This window comes from Pezoporus flaviventris, unplaced genomic scaffold, assembly GCF_033815535.1.
Source record: "Pezoporus flaviventris isolate CSIRO_AGI_PZ_B2104156 unplaced genomic scaffold, CSIRO_AGI_Pfla_v1 ptg000057l, whole genome shotgun sequence".
Classification (NCBI taxonomy): domain Eukaryota; kingdom Metazoa; phylum Chordata; class Aves; order Psittaciformes; family Psittacidae; genus Pezoporus; species Pezoporus flaviventris.
Genome location: NW_026892605.1, coordinates 5,616,801 through 5,641,927, shown reverse-complemented (window position 1 = coordinate 5,641,927; position 25,127 = coordinate 5,616,801). Strand labels below are relative to the sequence as shown.

The window sequence follows — 25,127 nt, the reverse complement described above, 5'->3', positions numbered from 1 at the left end:
ACATGTCCTCAAGATGAAAAAATTCAAGGGTGACATGCAGATATTTGCACCACTTATATATAAAGAAAGCCTGTTTTCCTTTCTTCCCCAGTTTTCAGCACTATAGTGACTTTCACTCTCTTGCATTAACAGTGACACAAATAAGACAAGCCAGAGAGCTCTTGGTGAAGTGCGATCTGCAAACTGAAGAGAAAAAAATAAGCTGTTGCACAGACCTTTTCTGGTTATTTCTCACAACATCCATGTGAGGTAGGATGAAAAACATCTCCTTTTCCAGCAACAGGAGATAAGGCAGAGAGCACAGATGACATTTGTCAAGGCAGTATGTGCAGAACTGGAAAAACGAAAACTCGGGAGTTCTTGGCTCTTACTTCTTTGCTTCAGAAACCAAGGTGCTAAACTCTCAGACATCAGATCATCAATCTTTTTATAGCCATACATTAATGATAGATATGGCTTCTGTGCGTATGCCAGCAAAGCACAGTTTTATGGCAGAAGCAGCATACTCCTGATGCTGCCCTTAGACACTTCCCTTGTACTTTATTTACGTCAATAAATGTTCATTGCAATAAACTAATCAATCAGTCTTACAATTAATGTAGCAGAGGTAATTGCAATAGATCACATTTCACTTATAGATTTCTTAAAGACTTCCCAGCTATTTAAATACATTTGTTTGTTTGCTTGTTTGGATATATTAACAGTTACTCCCTTTCCTTGTATAATAGTTTTTATATTCCTCCCCTAAAACCAGCATCCCTTCTGGGTACTCTTTATGAGAGCTTTGGGGGATGATGAACAAGACACCTTCAGGGATCACACACATCCCATCAAGAGCAGCTTTCCACCCATCCTTGGCCATGAAGGTAAAGGCAGGCACCTTCTGCTGTGTACAGCACTCCACAAGGGTCAGAATTGTCACTGAAGTGTCTATGCACTGGGGAAGATGCCTCTGGTCTGCTCTATCCAAAACCAAAACTATTTCATACTGAGCTAAAATGGAGTAAACTTTTCTTACACAGAGAATTTTAATCTGCAAAAACTCTGCAAGCAGAACTTCAGGCTACCTCCATAGCAATAGAAATAGCCAGACTTTAAGAATGTCACTTGTTTGGAACGAGTAAGTAACATAGCAAATACATCTAAACAGAGAAAAAAGCTGAAAACTAAATCTAGGTAAAAACTAGCTTGTGCTAATCCTGCATTAAGATATTTTAAAGCACTTTGATCAATATAGTTTCAAGTCTTGCATGCAAATTAGCTATCAACAAAAACCCTAGCATATGCTTAGCAGTAGCCTTTGTACAACACGTTTCTTTGCCATGGGCTCAGCATCAGGCCTTGCCTATGCCTTCGGGCTGCACAACAGCCTATCACCTGTTAGCACCCAGCAGCTCAAGTCATATAACTTGGTACTATGGCAGTACTTTTGTACTAGCATAAAAGTGCTTACAAAGGCATTTTGTTTATTGCTTTGTGGGAAGAGGGATAATCTACGCTGGTATTGACAAGAAATTTAAAAAGAACTGTTTAGAGTTAAGTGTAACTAAACAAAATAATCTCACTAATCAAAACAGTTTTACTGCTTTAAAACCTATGTATGTGTGGATCAAGACAAATTTTAAAATTGTCCATGAAAGAGAAGCATCTTTTATTTCAGAATGGAAAAAGTGCAGTACAAAGGCTAGTACAGAAGCTAAACATTGCTGGATTTTTTTATTCAATTTTTGGTTCCCTAGAAATGAGTTATACTTTTTCCACAACAAACACTGGCTATGGTGAATACCTCACCTACCTAGTATTCAGATGCCTTCCATACCATATCCCCATACTGTTTATCACTGCATATCACAGGTATGATAGGCATATATATATACATACATATTTATTCGTGCATCTACATTTTACATGTTTTTTCAGTCACTTAATTTGCTCCAGTCCTGATGTCAAAATTATATCAGAATTATGTCAGGAACTATTGTAACTGAAGTGTTTAACACATTCTTATTTACATGAATGACAGAAACCATTATACTTGGAGGGAACACTGCATTTTAGTAAATGCAGATCTCCAGTCAATTCATGATCTGTACAATAAAGACATATTGTGCTGATCTGGGATGTGATATCTAATGCTGTCATACTACCTATTTGCAAAAATAACAGTAATTTTGTAATTAATAACAGGGAAAGGAAGATCTTTATCAAATAGCAGAACGAGTATGAGAGAATGACTTTGGATTTTGATTCTCTCACGGTGCTCATTCTAGTTATCATGAGTCCGCTTCCAAACTGTTTAATTTTTGCTGATTCCTCAACTGACAAGTGGTGCAAACTTTTTACACTTAACCAACTGTATTCCTTTAGAAAGAATCTTCTAAGTGCCCACAGCATTATCTTCCCAGTTCTCTATGTAACACTGCAAGGACAGACCTCACTCCAGAAACAATCTTAACTTGCCTTTGAATGGAGGCTAGGGAGAAGGATTATATCTGGAAAATAAGAGCAGTTCAAGTAGGACAGTTGTGCAGCTGCCAGCTGTATGCATGGGGACATACTCCTTCACATTAGCCCCATTCCTGTTTGCATGATTTAATTTGCCATCCAGAGGGACCTTGACATGCTTGTGAGGTGGGCTGATGCCAACCTCATGAAGTTTAACCATGACAAGTGCAAAGTCCTACACCTGGGTCAAGGCAATCCAGGCACAGCTACAGGTTGGGCAGAGAAGAGATTCAGAGCAGCCCTGCGGAGGAGGACTTGGGGATGTTGGTCAATGAGAAACTCAACATGAGCAGGCTTCAGTGTGAGCTCACGGCCCAGAAAGCCAACAACTATCCTGGGCTGCATCAAAAGGAGCGTGACCAGCAGGTCAAAGGATGTGATCCTGCCCCTTTACTCTGCTCCTGTGAGACCTCACCTGGAGTATTGTGTGCAGTTCTGGTGTCCTCAACATAAAAAGGAGGTGGAACTATTGGAACAAGTCCAGAGGAGGGCCACGAGGATGATCAGGGGACTGAAGCACCTCTCATATGAAGATAGGCTGAGGAAGTTGGGGCTGTTCAGCCTGGAGAAGAGAAGGCCATGTAGAGACCTCATAGCAGCCTTCCGGTATCTGAAGGGTGGCTATAGGGATGCTGGGGATGGACTATTCATTAGGGACTGTAGTGACAGGACAAGGGGTAACGGGTAAAAACTTAGAGGAAGTTTAGTTTGGATATAAGGAAGAAGCTCTTTCCTGTAAGGGTGGTGAAGCACTGGAACTGGTTGCCCAGGGAAGCTGTGAATGCTCCATCCCTGGCGGTGTTCAAGGCCAGGTTGGACAGAGCCTTGGGTGATGTGGTTTAGTGTGAGGTGTCCCTGCCCATGGCAGGAGGGCTGGAACTGGATGATCTTAAGGTCCTTTCCAACTCCAACTATTCTATGATTCTACGATTCTATGAATTATAAGGGATTAGAGTTGGACTGTGGGAGGTGTAGGACTCTTAATGTCAACAGACACACACTGTGAAACATCAGATACAGTCAAGGCTAAGGACCTAGTTATTTCCACCAGTATAAAGAGTTTTGTCACTCATGAAAATTTTCAAGAAAAGGGAAGTTCATATTCCTGATATCTCTCTACAGGTGTGTACATTTTCTCTAGACCACTCTAGGAAAAAACAACACACCTTTACAGGCACAGGAGAATGGACATCCTAAGTGCTGTAGTTCCAGAGCAATGGAGTGACTTGTAAGTTTAATGACATCAGGAAAAGGAGAAGCAATTGTAAGTTTGCATGGACATTTTCTGATTCTGTGTAAAAAAGCGTAATGTTTGGCAGAGAGACTACAAGGCTTTTTTTTTTTTTTTGACAATGTTTATATTAGCATAACATCATTCAAAATAAATTCACCCATCCATTAAAATTGGTAATGTAATGAAAGTAAAATACAATTCTGATAGTCACAGCCTGAGTTTAGCTATCTGGAAACTACTTAACAAGCCCTTAGAAAAATTAAAAAAAAAAAAATAAAAAGAAGACAAATAAGAAGTAAAATTGCAAACCAGACATCAATTTCTCTTCACTGAGCTCCCGTTTGGAAACAAGCTTTCTGGCAAGTTAAGCCCAGTCCGTATTTCACGTTTAAATCTGCCTCATTGGTGTTAGTTTTGGTGAAACCTAGCAGAAAAGAGGGAAAAAACCACAACAGTTGGCATACAGATATAGCAGTACAACGCACCATTCACTTTCACCTCTATCAACTGTGCCACTGAAGACTAGAGATACTGTATTTATTTAAACTAATACATTTACAGGATTTCTGAGATAAACACTCCCACCACTATATTTTCCAATGCAAGAATGCAAGATACGTGTGGTGTGCTAGTATCCATCCTCTAAATTTCATTTATCTTGATTTGGGTTATTGATTTAAGAATACAAGAAGATTAAAGAAACTTTGAAAGCTGAACGTGTACTCGCCCCTGCTAACTGCATGGTCTTCTTGCATAGCTTCCAATGCCAGCAGAAGAGATAGCTGTACTCAGGTGAAGGAGCTCCTCAGTTGTACATTACACGAACATCACTCAAAACCAGGCCTTGACCTAGTTAATGCACCGGCCCATAAATGGTTATGGGTGCAGAAGTAGTCAGTCAACTGAGTTTTGGAGCATGCACATTAGAAAGGGATATACAATCAAATGTACATTACAATATACATACTGTACTTACAGTATATGCAACCTTTGATTTGATACTAATTTGAAGATGATATAATTCAGTACTTCTAATTTTACCTATTTTTAAAAAAATATTTGCCTTCTTTCATTCACATTTGATTTGTTTGATGATGATGTAGTTTAATCTTTGTAATTTTACCTTTTTTTAAAAAAACTTGCCTTTTTCCCTTCATATTAATTTTTGTGTGACAACACACATATTCTATTAATTCCACATACTTGTAAAAATAAATTAGTGATATTGGAAGACATCCAGCAGGACAAAAATAAAACACAGTAAGCTTAAATAGGAAACTAGATGAGGAAAGAAGGTTTAAATGGAAACAATACAAGACTTTGAAGAGTAGCAGTGGTTGAACCTGGACTGCAGGTCTACACAAATATCCTGAGGAAAAGCTCTGCACTGAAGATCCAAGCCTCTTCAAATATCTCCTGTTCTCAGCCCTATTTAAATATATGCTCCAGTATCAAAACCAAAACCAACTCGTGATCTTGTTCAGGATAAAAGACACTTCCATAGATAATCTGGCTCCTAGTTCATCCCTGTGAAAAATGCATTCCTTCTGCCTCCTTCTCCCATCTTTTTCACTTAATAGTACTGAACAAGCTAACTCATCAAAAGTGATGTATAAAGGCCTTTCCAAGCATTAAAGCTTCTTTTTTTTTGTTAGAGTACAGGGCTGTATTTCCTGTGCCGGTTAGATTTTTACATTTTCCTTCCTCTAGCCATTATCTATCATTACTTATAATCTTATGAGAAAAACCAAGAAAAGCTTAGTTCATGAAGAATGTGTTTACTCTATCAAATGCTAATGAAATGTTTTTAGGAGATGGAAACTGTTCATTGGTTTTTCAAAGTTGCGTGTGAACTAAGATAATAAATAGATGTAAGAGATACAAGTGCAGAGGAGATGGAGAAAATCCCTGAGTGCACCAGCTTTCCTGGACTAACTTCAGAAATGTTTCAACACTCCTAACTCTAAGTACTTATGTGCCTCACTTAATTTGTGCCTACTTCTGCCTTACACAGGGATAGTTCCATTGAATTGAAGGCAAAAACTAGACGGTGAAGACAGCACCATTAAAATCTGTATTCTGCAAATAACGACAAAAGCCAGTTACTGGAGGAGATTGTTCTTTCCTGCTAACGTAGATTCTGGTGCCATCAAAACCTCAAGTGTTTTACATTTGAGCAGATTACATTAAATGTAATGTCTGCACATCTGATGCTAACAGCTATCATTTGTGTGTACCACTGTCTGCTTCAGACATGGTCAGATCCCCTGACTCCTGAAATGCCACAATGCCAGATGAAGATAGTAGAGGTGGTGAGAACCCAGCACCCCTCAGAAATGGACTCAAATGCAGCTGTTTATTCTAAATAAAATGGCATTAAATAAGCATAAAACTGCTAATGTAACAAAAAAGAAGGTTTGTGCTTGGAAAACAAGGGCTCTGAAATGCAGAAAGCCCCTGACTTTTAAATCCCGTAAGAGTCAGTCAATTTGGTAAGGGCTGAATGTGCTTAATGATGTCTGTTTTACAGTATACATCCACACAGTTGTCACTTTCTTACAGTACCTCCTAAGCACATTCTTAATATTATTTCACTTGTAGGAAGAACAGCTTGTCTTGGAAGCTTCACAGTAGTTTGCTACCATTAAACAAGAAGGTATACTGGGGGAGGATTTTGAAAGGGCAGTCCTGTAAGCAGCCTACAAACTGGTAAGAAAGAGGACACAGGGCCTCCAGGATTTCCTGCAATTCAAGCTCATTGGCTCTGATTTCCAACCCAAACTACCCTTCCAGCTACACAACACAGCCCTATGCCTACTTAGTTCTATTTCTTTTTAGCGAGCAGTTCTTTCAAGACCTGGTTCTGAACAATGCTTAGTCCTAATAACTTCTAATGACCTCACCAGGTGCGCAAAAGCAAGTTATTGTTCAGGAATGTAAAGAATCAGAGAAAAGAAACACAAACCAAAACACAAAGATGGCCAGCTTTAGCATATCTGTTAAAATAAGTTGCTTATCCCTTATTAACTCCTAATTATTTGAAATAGCAGATAAAAGCAAACTACATTTCCAACATCAACTTTTGTACAAAACTCTGTTCCTAATGTGACTTTGATAATGGGGGTGATTGATCAGGAGAAAACACAACATCCATTTTAAAATGGACTCAATACTTGACATCCTGTTTCCTCAAAGGAAATGTTCTTCCAGAAAATAAAACCTTATCCTCTATTATTTTTTACTCACTGGCAGATGCTTTTCCTAAGCAATTTTCATGATTTAGTGTGAGGTGTCCCTGCCTATGGTAGGGGGGGTGGAACTAGATGATCTTAAGGTCCTTTCCAATCCTAACTATTCTATGATTCTATTCTATGATTCTATGATTCTAAACTGTTATCTTTTAAGATCATTTTGTAAAACTGAGATTTTACAAAAAAAAAAAAAAAAAGAGAGAGAGAGAGACTTATCCTGATTATTTTTATAATGAAATACAAATTCAGAAGTATGGTTCTCTCATGGTCTCCTCAATGATATAAACCAGTACCAGCCCAAACACATTACCTGCCAAGGTGATCTATATGCTAGGCTACAGCAAATATGATTTAAGCACACAAGATAAGCCAACATTTTGTATTTAGAGCAAATTTAGTAAAATTGAGGGTGAACTGTTAATTTTTTATGTAATGCCAGTCTTTAATGAAGATCATTGACTCTAAATCACGTGTTCTTTGACATTCTGTTGCTGCAAATGTCCTTTAGGGGATGTTTTCCCAAATAAATAAGCAGGCTGATAAAATGGGAATGCACAGCTGAATGTGTCTCTAAGAAAGGCCTATAAAGGAGTAGTCTGCAGGAGGCAGATAGTTACATATAAAGTTACAGCTATCCCTTACAGTCTCACTTGTAATGAACCTAGAGAGATGTTTGTTTCAGTTCAGATCACCCACTGCACTCATGGAATAAAGCTGCTAGAAAAGGGTCAACTTCTCATTTTCCACCCATTATTTGCTTCAAACTAGCAAAACATATGATCCAAAAACCTGTAGCAATACAGTATCACTAAAGTTCCTGTCACTGATACAAACAAGAACAAGATGTCTCGTTCGGTGAACGAGAGGCACAACTGTTATTCTTGCAAGGAAGCCTGAGGCAAAGTCTTGAAATGTGGAAAAAAGGACCAAGGATACTGCTTTCTTTAATAAATAAATAATTGTGGTTCATGCTTCCTATGTTTAGTGCTATAGAGATTTCAGGCACTTTCCTATTTAGCAATCAGTAGGTAACACTGACCCCCCCCCCACATTCCCTGGCAGAGGTACACGCTCTGCACGAAAGATGTGCTTTGCAAGCATTCATGCAAGCTGCATGCTGTTAAGGTAAGTATATAATAGTGCATAAACCAAGCAGTATCTACGTTTTTCATGCCCACAGCTCCTTTAGTGCGGCTCGTGATTTCATGCATGACAATGGCAGCTGTACAAAACACACTGCATCAGTTTGCCTCCAGGAGAGCTAGGAAATGGTGCCTGTGAAATGTCCCAGTGAGACAGATCCCAGAGACCTAGATGGTGGACTGTTGCAATACCTCTCATCAGTTGCTAACTTCAGGTTACCTTAAAGATTCAAGATTTATGCCACTGTTCTGTAACATTTACAGTAAAGTACTGTCCTGGGTTCAGCAGTAGCAGTCATGTTTCTCCTCCTTGGTAGCTGGTGCAGTGCAGTGTTTTGACTTTCATCTCAGGAACAGAGCTGATAGTGATGTTTTGGTTTGGCCAAGGACTTCGTGAGCCTCATGCTCTGCCAGGGAGGAGGGGAAGCCAGGAGGAAGCAGAGACAGGACACCTGACCCAAACTGACCAAAGAGGTATTCCATACCACAGCACGTCATGCCCAGGATGTAACTGGGAGTTACCCGGAAGGGCTGGGAGTCTGCAGGGTTGGAGGAGGTATCGGTCAGTGCTTGGTCGGGCTGGGGGGGGGGCGAGTTATCGGTCGGCTGGTGCTGAGGTGTTGTATTCTCTTCCCTTGTTATTTCCTTTATCATTATTATTATTGGTGGTAGCAGTAGTGATCTGTGTTATACCTTAGTTACTAAACTGTTCTTATCTCAACCTGTGAGAGTTGCATTCTTTTCGATTCTCCTCTCCGTCCCTCCGAGAGCAGGGGGAGGGCAAGAAAGGGGGGGGGGAAGTGAGCGAACGAGTTACCTGACTGGGTTTAAACCACGACAAGTACGAAGGGATAGTGGGTGGTGCTAATCTTTTCTTTGGTCCTAATAGCCTTGCCCTCTCATATCCACCATGCTGCTGTAAAGCTTAATCTCATAGCCCATCATTTTAAGGTTACCACTTCTTTATCTGAATTCTTTGGCTGCTTCTGCTTTCATTGCCTTGAGCATAGGCTGCTGGATTTTGAGTAACTCGCTCTCAATTAATACATATATACTCGTCACCCGAACCAAAAAGAAACAACTCCTTCCAAACAAGCAGGTTTGGAACACGTAACGACTGGTGTCTTCTGAAAACAAAGGTCCTCTACCGTAGTGTCAGTCTATTTAAATGCTTACTATACATCATACCTTTAAATCATGAAGTTTATCCCCAAATTAAATGTACAAGGCCAAAACAAAGTTCCTGACTGCAAAAGACAAAAACTTAGAAGGTTGTCCTGGTTTCAGCTGCAACAGGTTGCTTTTCAGGTTTTTTTCCTCCTTCCTAGTAGCTGGTGCAGTGCTGTGCTTTGGCTTCAGTCCGACAATAGTACTGATTGGTTTAATTGTTGCCAAGTAGCAGTTACTCTGATCAAGGACTTTTCAGTCTCTCATGTTCTGCTGCTGAAGAGGGGTACAAGATGCCAGAAGGAAGCAAGGACTAGACACCTGACCCAGACTAGACAAAGGGGTATTCCATACCACAGCACATCATACCCAGTATATAAACTGGGGGGAGTCACCCAGAAGAGACCAGTCGCTGCTCAGGTTGGGCTGGGTATCGGTAAGTGGGTGGTGAGCAATTGTACTGTGCATCACTTGTGTTTACTGTTTTTTTCCTTTCCCCTTTTAGTCTTACATTATCTCCCCTTATTATTTCCCTTATCATTATTATTATTAGTAGTAGTAGTTTTATATTATACTTTAGCTACTGGACTCTTCTTATCTCAACCCATGAGGTTTACATTCTTTCCATTCTCCTCCCTACCCTCTCCCAGATGCTGAATGAATAATTTATTTTAAACATAGAATTGCTGAGCATGGAAAGTTGCTTCTAGCATAAATTAAAAAGTAACAATGACCTCTATAAAATGTTACATGGAAAATTAATAAAGAAGCAAAGTGAATTTGTAGCAGTTTCCTGCCCCTGCAATTGCAGGACACTTGTCTCTAACCAAACAATTGTTCTCAGATAAATGAATGTATTTTCAGAAGTAAAGACATCTTTACTTAGAATATTTAAGAAAAACATACACTATCAAATTTAGTTATCAGAAATTACAGGAATTGTAGAGAAATTCCACAAGCTCATTCCTCAGATAGTTTTACTTACTACCAGTAGTATGCTCAACCCTTAATAACAAACTCTTTTACATACTAACTGCTCTGCAATCTTTCAATTTTGTGCCCTAGCCCTGCCAAGTAACTGCAAAGAGGAAGAGTATTGCACATTACCAAATATTCCTCAACTATTTTTACAGCAGTATGTACACTGCCATACTCTCTGTCCTTGCCAAAGGAGGGCTGACCTGCCCCAAAAGACTTCACATCATGGAAGACAAAATTTTGCAATGTGCACGCAGAAGACCGGGAAGAAGCTGTATGTTTTCAATCACACATATGCAATCAGTTACAGTCCCGTGCACTACAACTTTTCCACTGGCTTTTCCACTGATAAACCAGTTTTATGTTAGCATTGAGTAAGACTTCAGAATGAAGTGAAGGTCGAAAGGCAGTGGCTTTTCTGGATTAATGCAGAGCATATGTTTCGCTTGTAGAAGGCAATGGGAGAGAAAAAGCAAAGATATCAACAGTAGAGTACTTAACTGATTGGCACTAGTAACAGAGAGTGATGTGTAGTCACCCCTGTTGAGAAGACTCAAACCCTACCTAAAGATAGCATGAAAACTTAGTAACAGCGTTAGGTAAACTAACTTACACAGTGGAAAAATAAATATTCCTCCACCTTTCAGATATTAATAAACTCCTCTCTTCAAAGCATCATGAAAGTTCCATTTACACTTTGTCCTTTTACTCTTTGTCATTTCTCCATCTCTTCTGTTCATCCCAGCTGCTAATGCTTCCATTATAATCATATGAGATTAGTCCTAGATTGTCTTCTTATTTTTATTGAAAATCCAACAGCTAATCTACCCAGCTCTTACAAGTAAGGAGGAAACTTACTGCGTCTCCAAGACTTCATGTGATGAGTATTTGTGGAGAATGTATGTTCTGACACTCGACTAACTATATTTGCTTGTAAAATTACTTACTGTGAAGTCACAGCCAGTGCTTTTCTTGATATCATCCACTGTCAGACCTTCCCAGATTTCCACAAGGGTCAATCCCTTCTTCTTGTCCACATCAAACACAGCCTGTCATGGTTCAAATAGCACAAAACAATTTTTTTATTATTAAAGCAGAAAATGAGGGTGTAAGTAGTAATATTGTATAAAATGGTGCCAAAGTAGGCAGTGTTCAGCCAGTAACAAAAGATGCCATTATCACTGGGTTTCACTTTTCACTTTTCTGACTGACCAATTAAGATTTCTGCTACCTTTATCTGTACGTGAAAGAATCTGGAGTCTGAGACGTTTAAGTTTTGTGAGGAGAGTGTGCAACTGCTCTTCAGTGCACAAAATGAAGACCACGTTCCCAAACAATCTGGTGAGAACTGTCAAGTCCAAAAGAAAGGGCTGAGATGTTCTTTGCTGCAAGACAATGCTCATGAGCAGATTATGAAGAAAATCAAGAAAAGACAATGTCTTCCTCACTCTTTGATTTCGTTTTAAGGCCAGCAGAGAGGTACAGTGTGGTTGATCACCTTCATCAGATTATGAGATTCTCCAACAGCTATTGCACAGTCAGTACAAGTTTTAGTATTTCCATAAGATAGCAATGGAAGAACAGATTTCTTGTTGTATTTTTAATAGAAAGCCTGGGAGGAAGTGGCTGAAGGAGCAAAGGTTGTTCTTTCCCCTTGCAAGGCTCACAAGTGCATCAAATAAAAACACATGTAAAATGACGTGCACTTTAATGATGCCTACCAGAGGGATATATACAGGTTGCAAGCTAGTTGCCATGGAAACCATAAGGTCTATAGTGATTTTTCTTAAAAAAAAAATAAAGAAGTTAGTAGCAAAAGAACAATGAAGACTGAACTTGAAATTAAAGCAAAGTCTTAAACTTATCACAGAAGTGTACTTAGGTTCAGCTGTCCTTTGAGCATAAGACTTATTTATAGGATGGAAAAACAATAGCTCCTCTAAATCTTAAAAGAAAATCTGGGCATAAGGAAGTTAGTGTGGAAACAGAATTTGTAACACTACCTAAGTATTGTTGTACATTTGTGTCATCACCTAATAAAGCAACAAGACATGACAACTGGTAACACAGGGCAAATTCTGTTGTTTATTTTCTATCAGTCTTCGCTCACTCTATTTTTTTCTGTACCTTATATTTGTATGAGGTCAGTTAGTAGAAGACTGAAAAAACTTCAGTTTTCATTTGTTTTCCCTTACTTTGTGGAGAAAAAAAAGAACAAACCACATTTCAAATTACAGTAGCAATATACCACCAGGAAAAAGCAAATTCTACACCAGCACCTTTGATGAATTCTATTTGAATGTATGACAGATGGCTTATAGAGGAACTATTCTAAGCTCTTAAAAATGTAAACACTAATAATAAAAGGAGTATGACTGCAGAAAAAATCTTAAGTCACTTATCCTTTGCTGAAAAGATCCTCTAATGTACTTTGAGCAGCAGCACTATCAGATGCTCACACACACTTGCACTGGAGAAGAGGAACATATTGACAAGTATTCCAGAAAAGTATTTTACCTTCTCTGTAATGATGCGGTTTACACATTGTTTCCCAGTAAGTGGTAAATTGCACTTTTCCAAGATTTTATGGACATTACCCTGTGTTTAACAATAGGAAGACAAATGTTAATTTTAAAAACCAACACAACTTACATAGCATTCAAATGCTTACATGAAAATTGCAGATGTAGCCATTCAATATTAGTGAAACATTCACTGTACTCAGAACACTCTTTGAATTAATTTATATGACAGATTACATCTCCGGCAATTTGGGACAGTTATTACCTAAATCCCACATATAGGGAGATGAGTAATAAGAATCTCACTGTACTACTGAGTGGGCTCCTGAGTTTAGAACTTCTGTATTCTTCTGGTTTATAATTTGTCTTTCCTTCTGCAATGTGAGGATAAAAGATACATGATAAGACCCCAATGATGAAGGACAAAAATAAGGGAAAGACATTATAGGCATGACATTTTTCTGTCTTACACTTTATCATAAACTGTATGTGCAGGATCAGCCATACACACAGGCATTTCAAATACCTGCTAGGGCACAAATGCATAGTCATGCTCTGAAATTACTAAATACACTTTCTTTACCTACACTGCATTCACACTCCCTGTATCTCTCCACGAACGCCCAAAAGCACACGACATGAGTACAATAGGCTCATCTTCAAGTGCTACACAGGAGTTACATCTCCATTTTAGACAGAACAAATTAGCATGCAAATACAGAAGAAAATAATACATACATATATAAAATTGGATTTATTTTAAGGCACTTCCTTTTAGGGGCATTAAATACCTGTTCCTCTAAATCGTAGGAAAAATACTACCTAATGAGAAGGAATAACTTTTGACATAAAGGTTTGGGTGGTGAATTTGGGGAGGTTTTTCTCTTCTTTTTTTGTTTTCTTTTTTTTTTTCTTCCTTTTTTTTTTTTTTAATAGTTCACAAATGGCTTTACACCCTCCTAAATGAATGTAGGCTGCAAAAGCTCTGAATGAATATAAAAGTGATGGATTATTTTATTTTCAGTCAGTATTTGTAGGCATTTTACAGAGGTAGCATAACGTACACGTTTCTCCCATTACCATATGCTTTTATTTTGTCTCTAATTATCAATTTTCAGCTATGCATTTTGAAACTCTCAGAGTATTATGTGTCTTTATTTAACTATCTGAATCTAATACTTTCTAAATTGACAATCATCAGTTTGCCTTAAGGCTTAATATAATCTCAGGAACCATCTCTCAGCCAGTTTGACTCCTGAGTGATAATAAAATGAGCAATCCATGCACTTTTGAATTTATCTTTTTCTGTGAAGACCTATTTCTTCATTCTAATTCTAATTATACTGGCAAGATCCACGTCAGGTACCAAGGCAACTGCTTTGATGAAACTTGCTTACTCGTAATGAAACTAATGACTTGCCACTGTTACTTTCAATTGATCTACTTATATCCCATCCATCTCAGGGACCTTCCTGTGTGCTTTGCCTAACAGTCAAGATTAACCTGTGCTATTTGTAATATCTTCAAAAAGATATCAGGTATGCTTCTCAGCCATATGAAATGAAGCATCTCTTCAACTAAGATTGAAATGTACGGACTTGCAGAGGTGACAGCTTGAATATCTCCCATGACCCTGAGAACTGGTACCTTCTATCTTCCTAACACTTCAGCTTAAGATCATTGTATTACCAATCGGCATAGGAGGCCACTTTTGGAAGACATTCATCAGGGCACTATCAGAATAGGAATCCAAATGGAACTGCATGAATTTTTACCATCTTGAGTTCATACAGGATTTGTTCAGACAAAGAAAAAGACTGCTGTGTAAATACGTAAAGCCTTAAGGTGTTTAGTCTACTTTAAGTAGAGAATTCTGTTGTTGAAGAATAAAAATGTCCTTAATCTTCCACAATACATTAAAATCAAAACTATTCACAATGATACAAAGGAGTTTTCAATTCAGGGCTCCATGCTTCAGTCATGTCCAAATCAAGGGCTTAAAACTAGTTTCTGTTCTCTTTTTCTGAATGGTGTAGACAACTCATTTCACAACATGGAACAATTACCAGCCATTACTTTATTATGTTTTGCAAAACATGTCAATGATGCTATGAGGGTAAGAATTTGATTGTTATTTCTCTTAGGCAGTATTCAGCACATTAGGCACAGCTGCACAGTGACTTTTAAAAGATTAAATAGCAACCTTACATCCTATTATTTTTCCTTATGGTTATAAACAAAACCCTAATTTAGCAAAAAGTACATGAAGAAATATCGTAATGAATTAAACTTAAGGTCTGTTTGCAAAGTCTTTCACAGGGGCTTAAGCATATGGAGCTTAAGCATATGGAGCAAAAACTGAGATAACCCTTCCATAGATACGTACTCCTGGTTCCTGCCATGCGGTGATGTACAGATTTTCTGAGCTACTGACTACTTCAAAGCAATGCTATTTAATTGTCACTAGTGAACTTAAGATCATAAAACAGTTCAGTCCCTTTCATATAAATTTAATTCTTGGAGCTTCTGCATCATCCTGCCAATCATCCACAACTTCATTAGCTGGCTGTTTTTTGTTGCTTTAAACACGGTAGTTGCCAATTTCAGTCAAGTACCCCTACTTCTTTTATAAGGCAGTGACTAGCCATTCTGCATCTATCTCCTCCATGCCATTATAATTTTTTTCATTTCTATGTCACCTGTCCACAATAGCATTTCTTAAGCTAAAAAATCTTATCACAGAATCATAGAATAGTTAGGGTTGGAAAGGACCTTAAGATCTTCTAGTTCCAACCCCATTGCCATGGGCAGGGACACCTCACACTGAACCATCTCACCCAAGCTCTGTCCAACCCGGCCTTGAACACTACCAGGGATGGAGCATTCACAACTTTCCTGGGCAGCCCATTCCAGTGCATCACCACCCTTACAGTAAAGAACTTCCTCCTTATATCCAATCTAAACTTCCCCTGTTTAAGTTTTAACCCACTACCCCTTGTCCTATCACTACAGTCCCTAATGAACCTCCCCAGCATCCTTATAGGCCCCCTTCAGATACTGGAAGGCTGCTATGAGGTCTCCACACAGCCTTCTCTTCTCCAGGCTGAACAGCCTCAACTTTCTCAAGCCTATCTTGTACAAAATTAATTTTACGCTCTGTCATCTTTCTTCTGTACGTTTTGGTTTTCATTACAAGTAAGAAGTTTAGTAATTAAAAAATGCAAATAGCTTCTGGCAGAGCGTATTTAGGTTTAGTTGCAATATATTGTATATCAGAGTTTATCAGTGTTAAGACAGATTCTAGTTTCACCTTCATAATTAAGCTAAGTATTTTGCCTCCCCTGCAAGGACTTAGCCTATCCCTATGTTTAAAAACTACAACGTGTACTGAAAAGGAGAATGCACTTTTAAAGTCTTGGAAAACTTATTTTACTGCTTAAGAATCCATTACTGTTCCAAAAAAAAAAAAAAAAAGGATTGAAATATCCTTCACAAGATCACAAATCAGACAAAGCTGACTCCAAGAACTACCTATCGCAGCAACTCTTGAACAGGTCCATTGAAGGTACTGCGTATATCTCATGCCTTTCACTTTATTTCTATCCATCAGATCTTGACTGCTGTTGATTTACAGAAGTCTTTGGTGTCTAATGATAGATTTCTTATTATTTATTTGGAGAGTAAGGTAACAGAAAAGCCCTTATTCTAAAAAGCCAGCAGACACCACAAACTGTCACAGTACATGCAGACATTTCTTTCACTCAGTAGCACATTGGGCATTGAGCAGGATAGAACAATGTTCCTCTGATCCATAAATACAGATGCAGTAACTTTGTGAGAAAATATTTTGTGTAAAGAATTAGACAGCTGTAGTGTGAGGTGTCCCTGCCCACGGCAGCGGAGTTGAAACTGGATGATCTTGGACCTTTGCAATCCAAACTATTCTATAATTCTATGAATAGAAATCAGCTTTGTAAGAAACAGTCACTCCAAGAAAAAGCTGAATTTCAGAACTGGTCTCACAGGTGCTATGTTTGCTTGTGTTCAAAAAGATTAAAAAAAAAAAAAAAAAGGAAAAAAGATAGAGGAGCACCTGAAAACTTTAAGATCAGCTTTTGATTTCCAAATGTAAGATTTTCATATTTTGTATCTTCACTTATGAGCAAACAAGAAGAAGCAGTATGAAGACCCCAAAAACAGCTAAGGTAAGAGGAAAGAGCGCTAAGAATACCCTCTTTGAAAATAAGAGTAAAATTAAAAATCATGCATATAGTTTAGTTTTGCTGTGCAGTCTCACAAAAGCAGGAGAAATAATTTATGAAAGCCTACAACTGGCTCCGTAGTGGTGCTCACCAGGCATCTCATGTACTTAAGAGGCCAAGTTATGTATACATATGCCAATAAAAATAAGTCAGTGCCTGGACTGTTTGTAACAGTGAACATATCTATGTTTCCGTCTTTTGCAGGTTTCTGTACTCCTGCTGACAAAAAAAAAAAACAGCATGCAAACACTTCGAAATAACTGTAGTGAAAAAAAGATTCTGGTAATACTACTTTTAAGAGAAAAACTGGCATGAATAATTACATCTGTGTGGACTCTGGGCCTTAACCAAATTCCACAATAACTAGAAATTTAACATAAATATTTTTTCAGATCATATTTGCACGTCAAGTACATCTCTGAGTAAATGGATAATTACATATTGAGTTTTGGGGTGGCTGTGATACAGATGCGAATCACATAAATGAATTTGCTTTGTACATTAATTTACTTATTGACACAAATGCACACAGAAACCATCAGGTCAAACTCAGCCCTGATACTAAAAATGTGCTCCTTGAGATCACAGCTTAGTATAAACTGTGAAACTACTATATTTTATAACAATTTTTTCAAGTGAAAATTCAATTCTTCAAACAATATTTAAAAACACACAACTGTTACTATATTTAGTTTAAATATTTACATATTATAGTTTACCATGCAAATTCCTTATGTTTGCCCTTATGCATGCTGAGAGGGATATTATCTTGCACAACACACAACTAATTCTTATTGCAAGCGTTCAACAAACTTGGAATTACAAAAACACAGGAATAAAAGAAAAAAAAATCATTTTTTAACATTTGGTATACTTCCCTGAAAATTAAGATATTTGTCCTTCAGCACATTTTTGTCATAGTTTGGACAGTGCCATTTTAGAATTTTCAAATGACAAGTTTCTTTGACCTTCTGTGGGAAACTGTTTATACCTATAAAACTCCACACCCCCCCAGCCCCCCCTCAAAGAAGTCTCTAGATTAACCTCTTAACCACATAATGTTGTAAGGCATCCAGCATTTCATCACGCCAAAAAGATCAGTGCTGTTAAGCTGTCAGTACTGGCAACTTCAAAGGTAAATACCTTTCCATCGTAACAAGTTTTTAACCGTGGGGAACCTCATTTTCCAAATTATTCTGAGGCAAAGAGTAAAACCTCTGGGGTAGTATCTACTGCAGCTTTGGCAATTGTCACCCTCCTTAAACTTTTATAAAGTAACTAAAAAAATGTGTACAGCTTTTGAACATCAACTTACTATTTTTTTTTTCCATAGTGAATGATTCTCTTACAATACGAAAGGAATCATACTAACCTAGCCCCCTGTTGCACCTCCATAATAATTAACAGCAAAACTGTCAAATCCTTACAAAGTAGCAGAATGAATGTAAGATGTCTTTTTTTTTTTTTTTCTGTCCTTTTTTTGGTATAGTACAAAACACTTACCTAGAAAGAAGTGACAGAGCCTTACCTTGGCTGAGTGCTCCATGGTGACAACCACTTTGGTTTGTGCACTGGATACCAGGTCCATGGCACCTCCCATTCCTTTCACCATCTTACCCTAAAAAAAAAAAATTTAATGGAAATGTAACATTCTGACTACTACAAAAAAAAAAAAAAAAGAATATGTTGGCTGCACCAACGCAAAACCAGCAGTCTCATTCTAGGCTCTATTCAATGCAAATACGAGAAGAATAGTGAGTAGAGTAAGGACCTACTGTTTTTAACTTAAATCTAAGTAGTACCATTGTCTTAATGGAAGCCCTGACACCCAGGAGTGATGAATTCAGTTCAATGGCTCTGACATTAAAAAAGCAAAGTGTTCACTCTCCTGTTGATAGAAATGTCATTACTTCCTCAAAAGAAATCTTTGCTTATGAAATGTAGCAACAAGAGCATCTGAGCACTCTCCACCTGCCAGTTTAGAAAGACATAGCTTGTATCACTGTATCAGCACAAACCAATCATTTTGTTCTATTCCAGATATGTGGATACCATTTCAGAACATGGCCAAACAAATTAATGTGGATCAGTACTCACTTCTGTTTGCCCCTCAAACCACACAATGTTTTCTGCATCTGACTCATTCTTCTCTTAGAGTGCCTGAATTTCACCTGTTATCACAGCAGCGGTATTATGGCTTGGTGTTCAACGACCTCTATTTTTACTTTCTGTAATGCTACAAACAAGGCAACAACCTCATATTCCATTTGATGAGAAGGGCAAAAGGGGAGTGAAACATCAAGGTACCTGCATGATACTGGAGGTCAGTAGGAAATACTAGGCAAGGAATTTTATAGCTTAAAATAAATTAACTTCTGTCTCAAGTGTTATGTATTTGCTCTCTTTTGACTGGTTATTATCTGTAATTAAAGTAAGTTATGGACAGTAATAGCATTTATTTTACGTTTCATAACCTAAAAGTAAACAGTTGACTGGAAAACTTGCTAGTATAAGCCTTTTCTCTTCATTTTATTAGCTAGGTGATTCAGTACTTTACTAGTATCAGTACCTATGATCCAATACATAAAACATATGGAAGGGACTTACTGGTCTCTTGATCATCATGAAGGGAATATGCACATGCTCTCCCCTTAAAAATAACCCAAACAAACAAACAAGGAAAAACAACCATATTTTCTTACTGTTTGCACTGTAAATAATAAATAAAATCTTCCTGTATCTATAAACAACCCCTTTGGAATTTCTCACATCAGATTAATATTTACTGTTAATCACATTAATTAACATTACCACTAAGTATTTCTTGGCAAATACAAACCTGAAAGGAATGAAAATATTTATCTACATCCTTAACTTCCTAGCATTCAGATAATTCTCCATCTTACCTGGAAATACAGAGCTCTTACAGAGACTGCAATAATCTCTCACCTGTCTGGCAAAGGCTCACTGACGAGATAATGCAGAATAGCTGAAGACAATGGATTATCTCCCTAGTAACTCATCCCAGCAGATAAAGGCTGGATGGCTGCACACACAGAGTTGTGGTCAACGGCTCGTTGTCCAACTGGAAACCAGTAACAAGTGGTGTCCCAGAGGGGGCGGTGTTGGGACCAATCCTGTTCAACATCTATGTCAGTGACATGGACAGTGGGACTGATGCACCCTCAGCAAGTTTGCCAACGACACCAAGCTGTGTGGTTCAGATGATCAGCTGGAGGCAATGAATGCCATCCAGAGGGACCTTGACATGCTTGAAAGGTGTCCAATGCCAACCTCATGAAGTTCAACATGGCCAAGTCCAGGGTCCTACACCTGGGTTGGGGCAATCCTAAGCACAAATACAGGCTGGATGGAAATTGGATTGAGAGCAGCCCAGAGGAGAAGGACTTGGGAGTGCTGGTTGATGAGAAGCCTGGCAATGTGCACTTCCAGCCCAGAAAGCCAACCGTATCTTGGACTGCATCAAAAGGAGTGTGACCAGCAGGTCAAGGGAAGTGATTTTTCCCTTGTATGTACTCTGCTCTCGTGAGACCCCACCTGTAGTATTGCATTCAGCTATGAAACTCCTGACATAAGAAAGACATTGTCCTGCTGAAGCAAGTCCAGAGGAGGCCACAAAGATGATCAGATAGCTGGAGCACCTCTGCTACAGAGACAGGCTGAGAGAGCTGGGGCTGTTCAGCCTGGAAAAAGAAGGCACTGCGGAGACCTTAGACCAGCTTCCAGTGTCTAAAGGAGCTACAAGAAATCAGGAGAGGGCTATTTTACAAGGGCATGTAAATAGAGGACAAGGGGGAATGGCTTTAAACTGGAATAAAGTAGATTTAGATCAGACATTAGGAAGAAGTTCTTTATGTGAGACACTGGCACAGGTTGTCCAGAGAAACTGTGGCTGCCCCATCCTGGCAGTGTTCAAGGCCAGGTTAGATGGGGTTTGGACAACCTGGTCTAGCAGAAGGTGTCCCTGCCTGTGGCAGAGGCATTGAAAGTACATGGTCTTTCAGGTGGCTTCCAACCCAGATCACTCTATGATCCCATGAAAGAGCCTGAGAAAATAATTTAGCTTAATAGTAATCCCTAAACAGAAACCTTCCTGCTGGTTTGGTCACCTTTGCCATCCAAGACAATTTGTGGTGTCCCAGCAGAAGGTTGCGTGTACCTGAAGGTGGGCGAGACAGTAAAGATATTTTTCAAGAGAATGTGAAGTTTTTTCACAATGGGATAGCAAGCAGGAAATAACTTATGAGAAAATCCAAACCGGCTAAAAAAGAGGTGGCTGAGAGAAAAGAGGAAAGATCAGGAGCCTTCCAAGCTTTTGAAGGTCTTGTAACCACACTGGTGTCTTATACCATTCCTTTATATTCCCGGGGGGAAGGACTTTTCTTCCATAACTGAATTTTATAGCTACTCCAAACATTGTAAGATAAAACACACCTAAACTGATCTGGTTGTGTTAAAAGAACATAAACTTTCGAGACAAACAGATATCACATCAACTGTACAGCAAAGCAGGTGCTGATGACATGTTTGAGGAACAGTGAAAACTGTGGTAACTGTGGAGTTTGAAGGATTAATACTCAGATTGAAGGAAACAAAAGCTTGAATAATTCCATTTAAAACTGAATATCAAAGGACAGCCAAGATGAAAATGTGTACCTGTTTGAAAAGGAACTAAGGTACTTCCTTATTGAGTCCCTGCCCATGTTGCCAACTGCCCTAATACTGTATTAAATAAATACCATCCAGTCTGAAACTTCTCTTTCCTTCCATTAAATGAAAGAATATATATGCTTCACACTATGCTCAAAGTTCGTGAAAACTATTTCAAAAACTCTCACAGAAGATAATGAATGCTTCTAGTTCAAACTACAGTTGTCATGGAGGCTTCCCATTCAATCTGTATTCCAAGTCATCTCCCTGGAAGCAGTTGAACAAGCTACTTAGGATGAGAAAGTGAAGATTTTAAAAATGTCAGTGTGGTCTCTGACAGCTACAAACACAGACTAAGTAGCAGGTATGGAATCCATCACCAGTCTCAAGTTCCTTACAAAAGGAATTAATTACATAGCGCCAGTGATGGCTACTAAAATTCGCAGGAACTGGAATTGCACAAACTCCATGGAATGAGACCATGGTTTGGGTTGGAAGGGACTTTACAGATCACTTAGTTCCAACCCCTTTGCCACGGGCAGGGACACAGAAATTAACGTAATGCACTAGATACAAGACACTTCCATGACCACTGTCAATGGTGCTAACGCTGCAGTCGAGAGGATGAGCTTCAAAATAGTTTGCTCTGCCCCTCCCTCCAGTGCTGTGTATGCACTAACATACATTAGTCACATAGGTTTCCCTATCCATATAGGTCTGTCTGTCTTCACAGATGTGCCAACTTCAAATGACATGCATAGCACAAGTTAGGAGCTCACCAGAGCATAAATAGTTATTTAAAAAAATCTCGTTAATTGTTGTGCAGTTAGATGTTGCTAGTTTGGGTGGGGTTTTTTTGTATGGTGGCTGCATATTAACACAGAGCTTAGCTTTGTACAAAGGAGATACCAAGCAGAAGGTAATATTAAAAAAATACATATGCATAAATCTCCTCTAACTACATAACAATGTAGATAAAAATCCTTTGCTCATTGTTAACAGTCCTGTCCAGTGTTTAAAGGAAATGTACATCTATAGTTGATTACAAAATGAAGGCCACAACTCTTCCAGATTTCACTTCCCATTTCTTCAGTGCAAAAGACTGTATAAATACTGTATCAAAAATTATGGATAAAGTTGAAGATTAAGTGTTCTAAAATATACTTCCTTGTCCTATTTTCCACTGATTTGATGTCCTTATACAACACATTTACAGAATTATTGTAATTATGCTGTCAACTATGACAGCTAGATTAGATTTTACTCCAAGAATGTGACTGAATAAACATTACCAAGAAACAATGGGAAATCATTATTGGGATATTTTAATCAGTAGAGCTGATAATTCAATAACACAACAAAGAGTTAATACCGTCTGAATGTAACAAAGCTGAGCAGACTCTACATGCATGAGGGTGAAGATACTTTTTTAAAGGACGTCCAAACAGAAAATGACCTGTTTTTCCAGAATGCTAACCAGATATCTCCTAACACACACACAAAATGAAAAACAAATGTAAAAAGAAAATATAATTATTTTAAAAAATGGAACGTAAGTTCTTGAGTGACTGATACTTCCTGACAGAATTTATTAATAACTGTTCCCTAAAATGTAACATACACAAATATGATCACTAACTATATTTATAGTTTTAGTTGCTATAATCAGAAAATTAAGGAAGTATAAAATACGTGCAAAGAAAGTTGGCTTAATTTCATTCTTTAATTAGTTGGTGAAATTTTATTCCTTTATTCTCCCATAAAAATAATTTTAAAAAACCGTTGGCAACAGATTCAAATGACCGAATGAAATTCAAATGAATACATTGAGAAAGTGCGTCTCAAAAGCAACTCAAAACAGTCTGTAACATGCATACTGAAATTGATGTGCTTTGCAGAGGTGAATGTTATTTCAGTGTAACAGGACAGTTAATCCTTCTATTTACCATTGCATACTGTTTCCAAAACACACAGCATAGCATGCAATAATTAAATATTACTGCCAACATAATACTAGTCTCACTTGAAAGTGATGGTTCCGTATCATAGTCACAATTGTTACCACTAACCTGTGGATTTGGAGTCTTTTAACATATGCTTGTATTCTTGGCAGAATTTCTTCAGCTGTTCTCACTTTACAGATGCCTCATGCAAAGCAGCCACTTCCCACATGAAAATTTAAGTATGAATAAAATACCAACAGTGAGCTCCTACATTCCCTCCATGCAGTTTAAAGAGAAATCAATAAAAACAAAATTGGTAGAACAACCCTCAAAAAGATGGAAGAAGTAGACCTAACATAATATGCTCCCTTTCTCCTTTGAGGTTCCAGGACTCTTCAGTAGTGGTAACCATGTGTTGCAAGAGCTCTGCAGGGCTTCCAGGCACACGTTTGTTGGGAGAGAAGGAGTAAACTGATATACTACTGTAGGCTTTATTCCAAGACACATGCCTGCAAATACCTAACAGCTATTTATATTAAAATAATACCCCATTGAAATGTAGATTTCCAAGGAGAATAACTAACTGCAGGTCCTGTCCTCTTTAGTTCGAGTACTGCTGTATATCACTTAGTCAGTCATGTCCTAAACATTAAACAACTTCACACTGCTACTATGAGAAACACAGTCATTGAGCATAATTAAACTGCACATTTTCTAGTCACACAGAATTTAGCTGATTTGTAGTCCTTAATTCATTTTACAGTTAATAGCCCAAAAAAGTTTCCTAAAATTTCTTGTAATGCCGTACAACTTGAAACAGAAATATTAGAAGAGTGTTATTAGACGGTGCATTTTGACTCAAAAGTATAATAAGCCTTGTGCAAAGACTCTTCTATTCAAGCAAAGTGGCAAATAGCTGGCAACAGGACTTCTTGGAAAAGACATACTGTGTTCCCAGGCATGCAGGGATACATGTCCCTTCTCCCATCACTAAAATTACAATTTGAAGTCAGAAAATCGTTTGCTGCGGAGCCCTCTCCTATCAAATTCGGCACTACAAACAGTAATTAAAACCAAAACCAAACCCAAAACCCCATCCCACAGTCACATACTCAGCTGGCCTCTGCCAGTTTACTATCATTTTGAAAATCTCTACCAATGAACATGCAGTTCACCTCATGGCCAAAGTGTCCAAAACTGTCCAGAAGATGTACTTTGAAACTCTCTAGAAAAACTACCAATAATGTATAAAATTATATTCCTAACCTTAGGTTATACACCTAATAAAATAAAATATTACTAAATTTGAATTGCGGTTCCTGATGCCTTCTTTTCAGATAATCTTCTTTGCCAATGCTTAAAAGTTTTATACAATTTTATTTTAATTTATTGTATTATTACTGCTTTAATCATTTAGGTTTTACTAGAGCATTAAAAACTAAGACTGTTGCT

General features: G+C 38.1%; 1 protein-coding gene across 1 annotated transcript in view; it reads right to left on the bottom strand.

Moving 5' to 3' along the window:
• Window positions 1-4,035: 4,035 nt before the first annotated feature.
• Window positions 4,036-25,127, bottom strand: part of OXCT1 (3-oxoacid CoA-transferase 1) — an 88,405-nt gene continuing 67,313 nt past the window's right edge. Inside the window, exons 14-17 of the mRNA XM_061469484.1 lie at window positions 18,590-18,679; window positions 12,795-12,875; window positions 11,225-11,326; window positions 4,036-4,163 (exon numbers count right to left, since the gene is read on the bottom strand). Coding sequence (XP_061325468.1) covers window positions 4,128-4,163; window positions 11,225-11,326; window positions 12,795-12,875; window positions 18,590-18,679 — 309 coding nt within the window. The 3' untranslated portion in view covers window positions 4,036-4,127. The remainder of the gene's footprint in view (window positions 4,164-11,224; window positions 11,327-12,794; window positions 12,876-18,589; window positions 18,680-25,127) is intronic.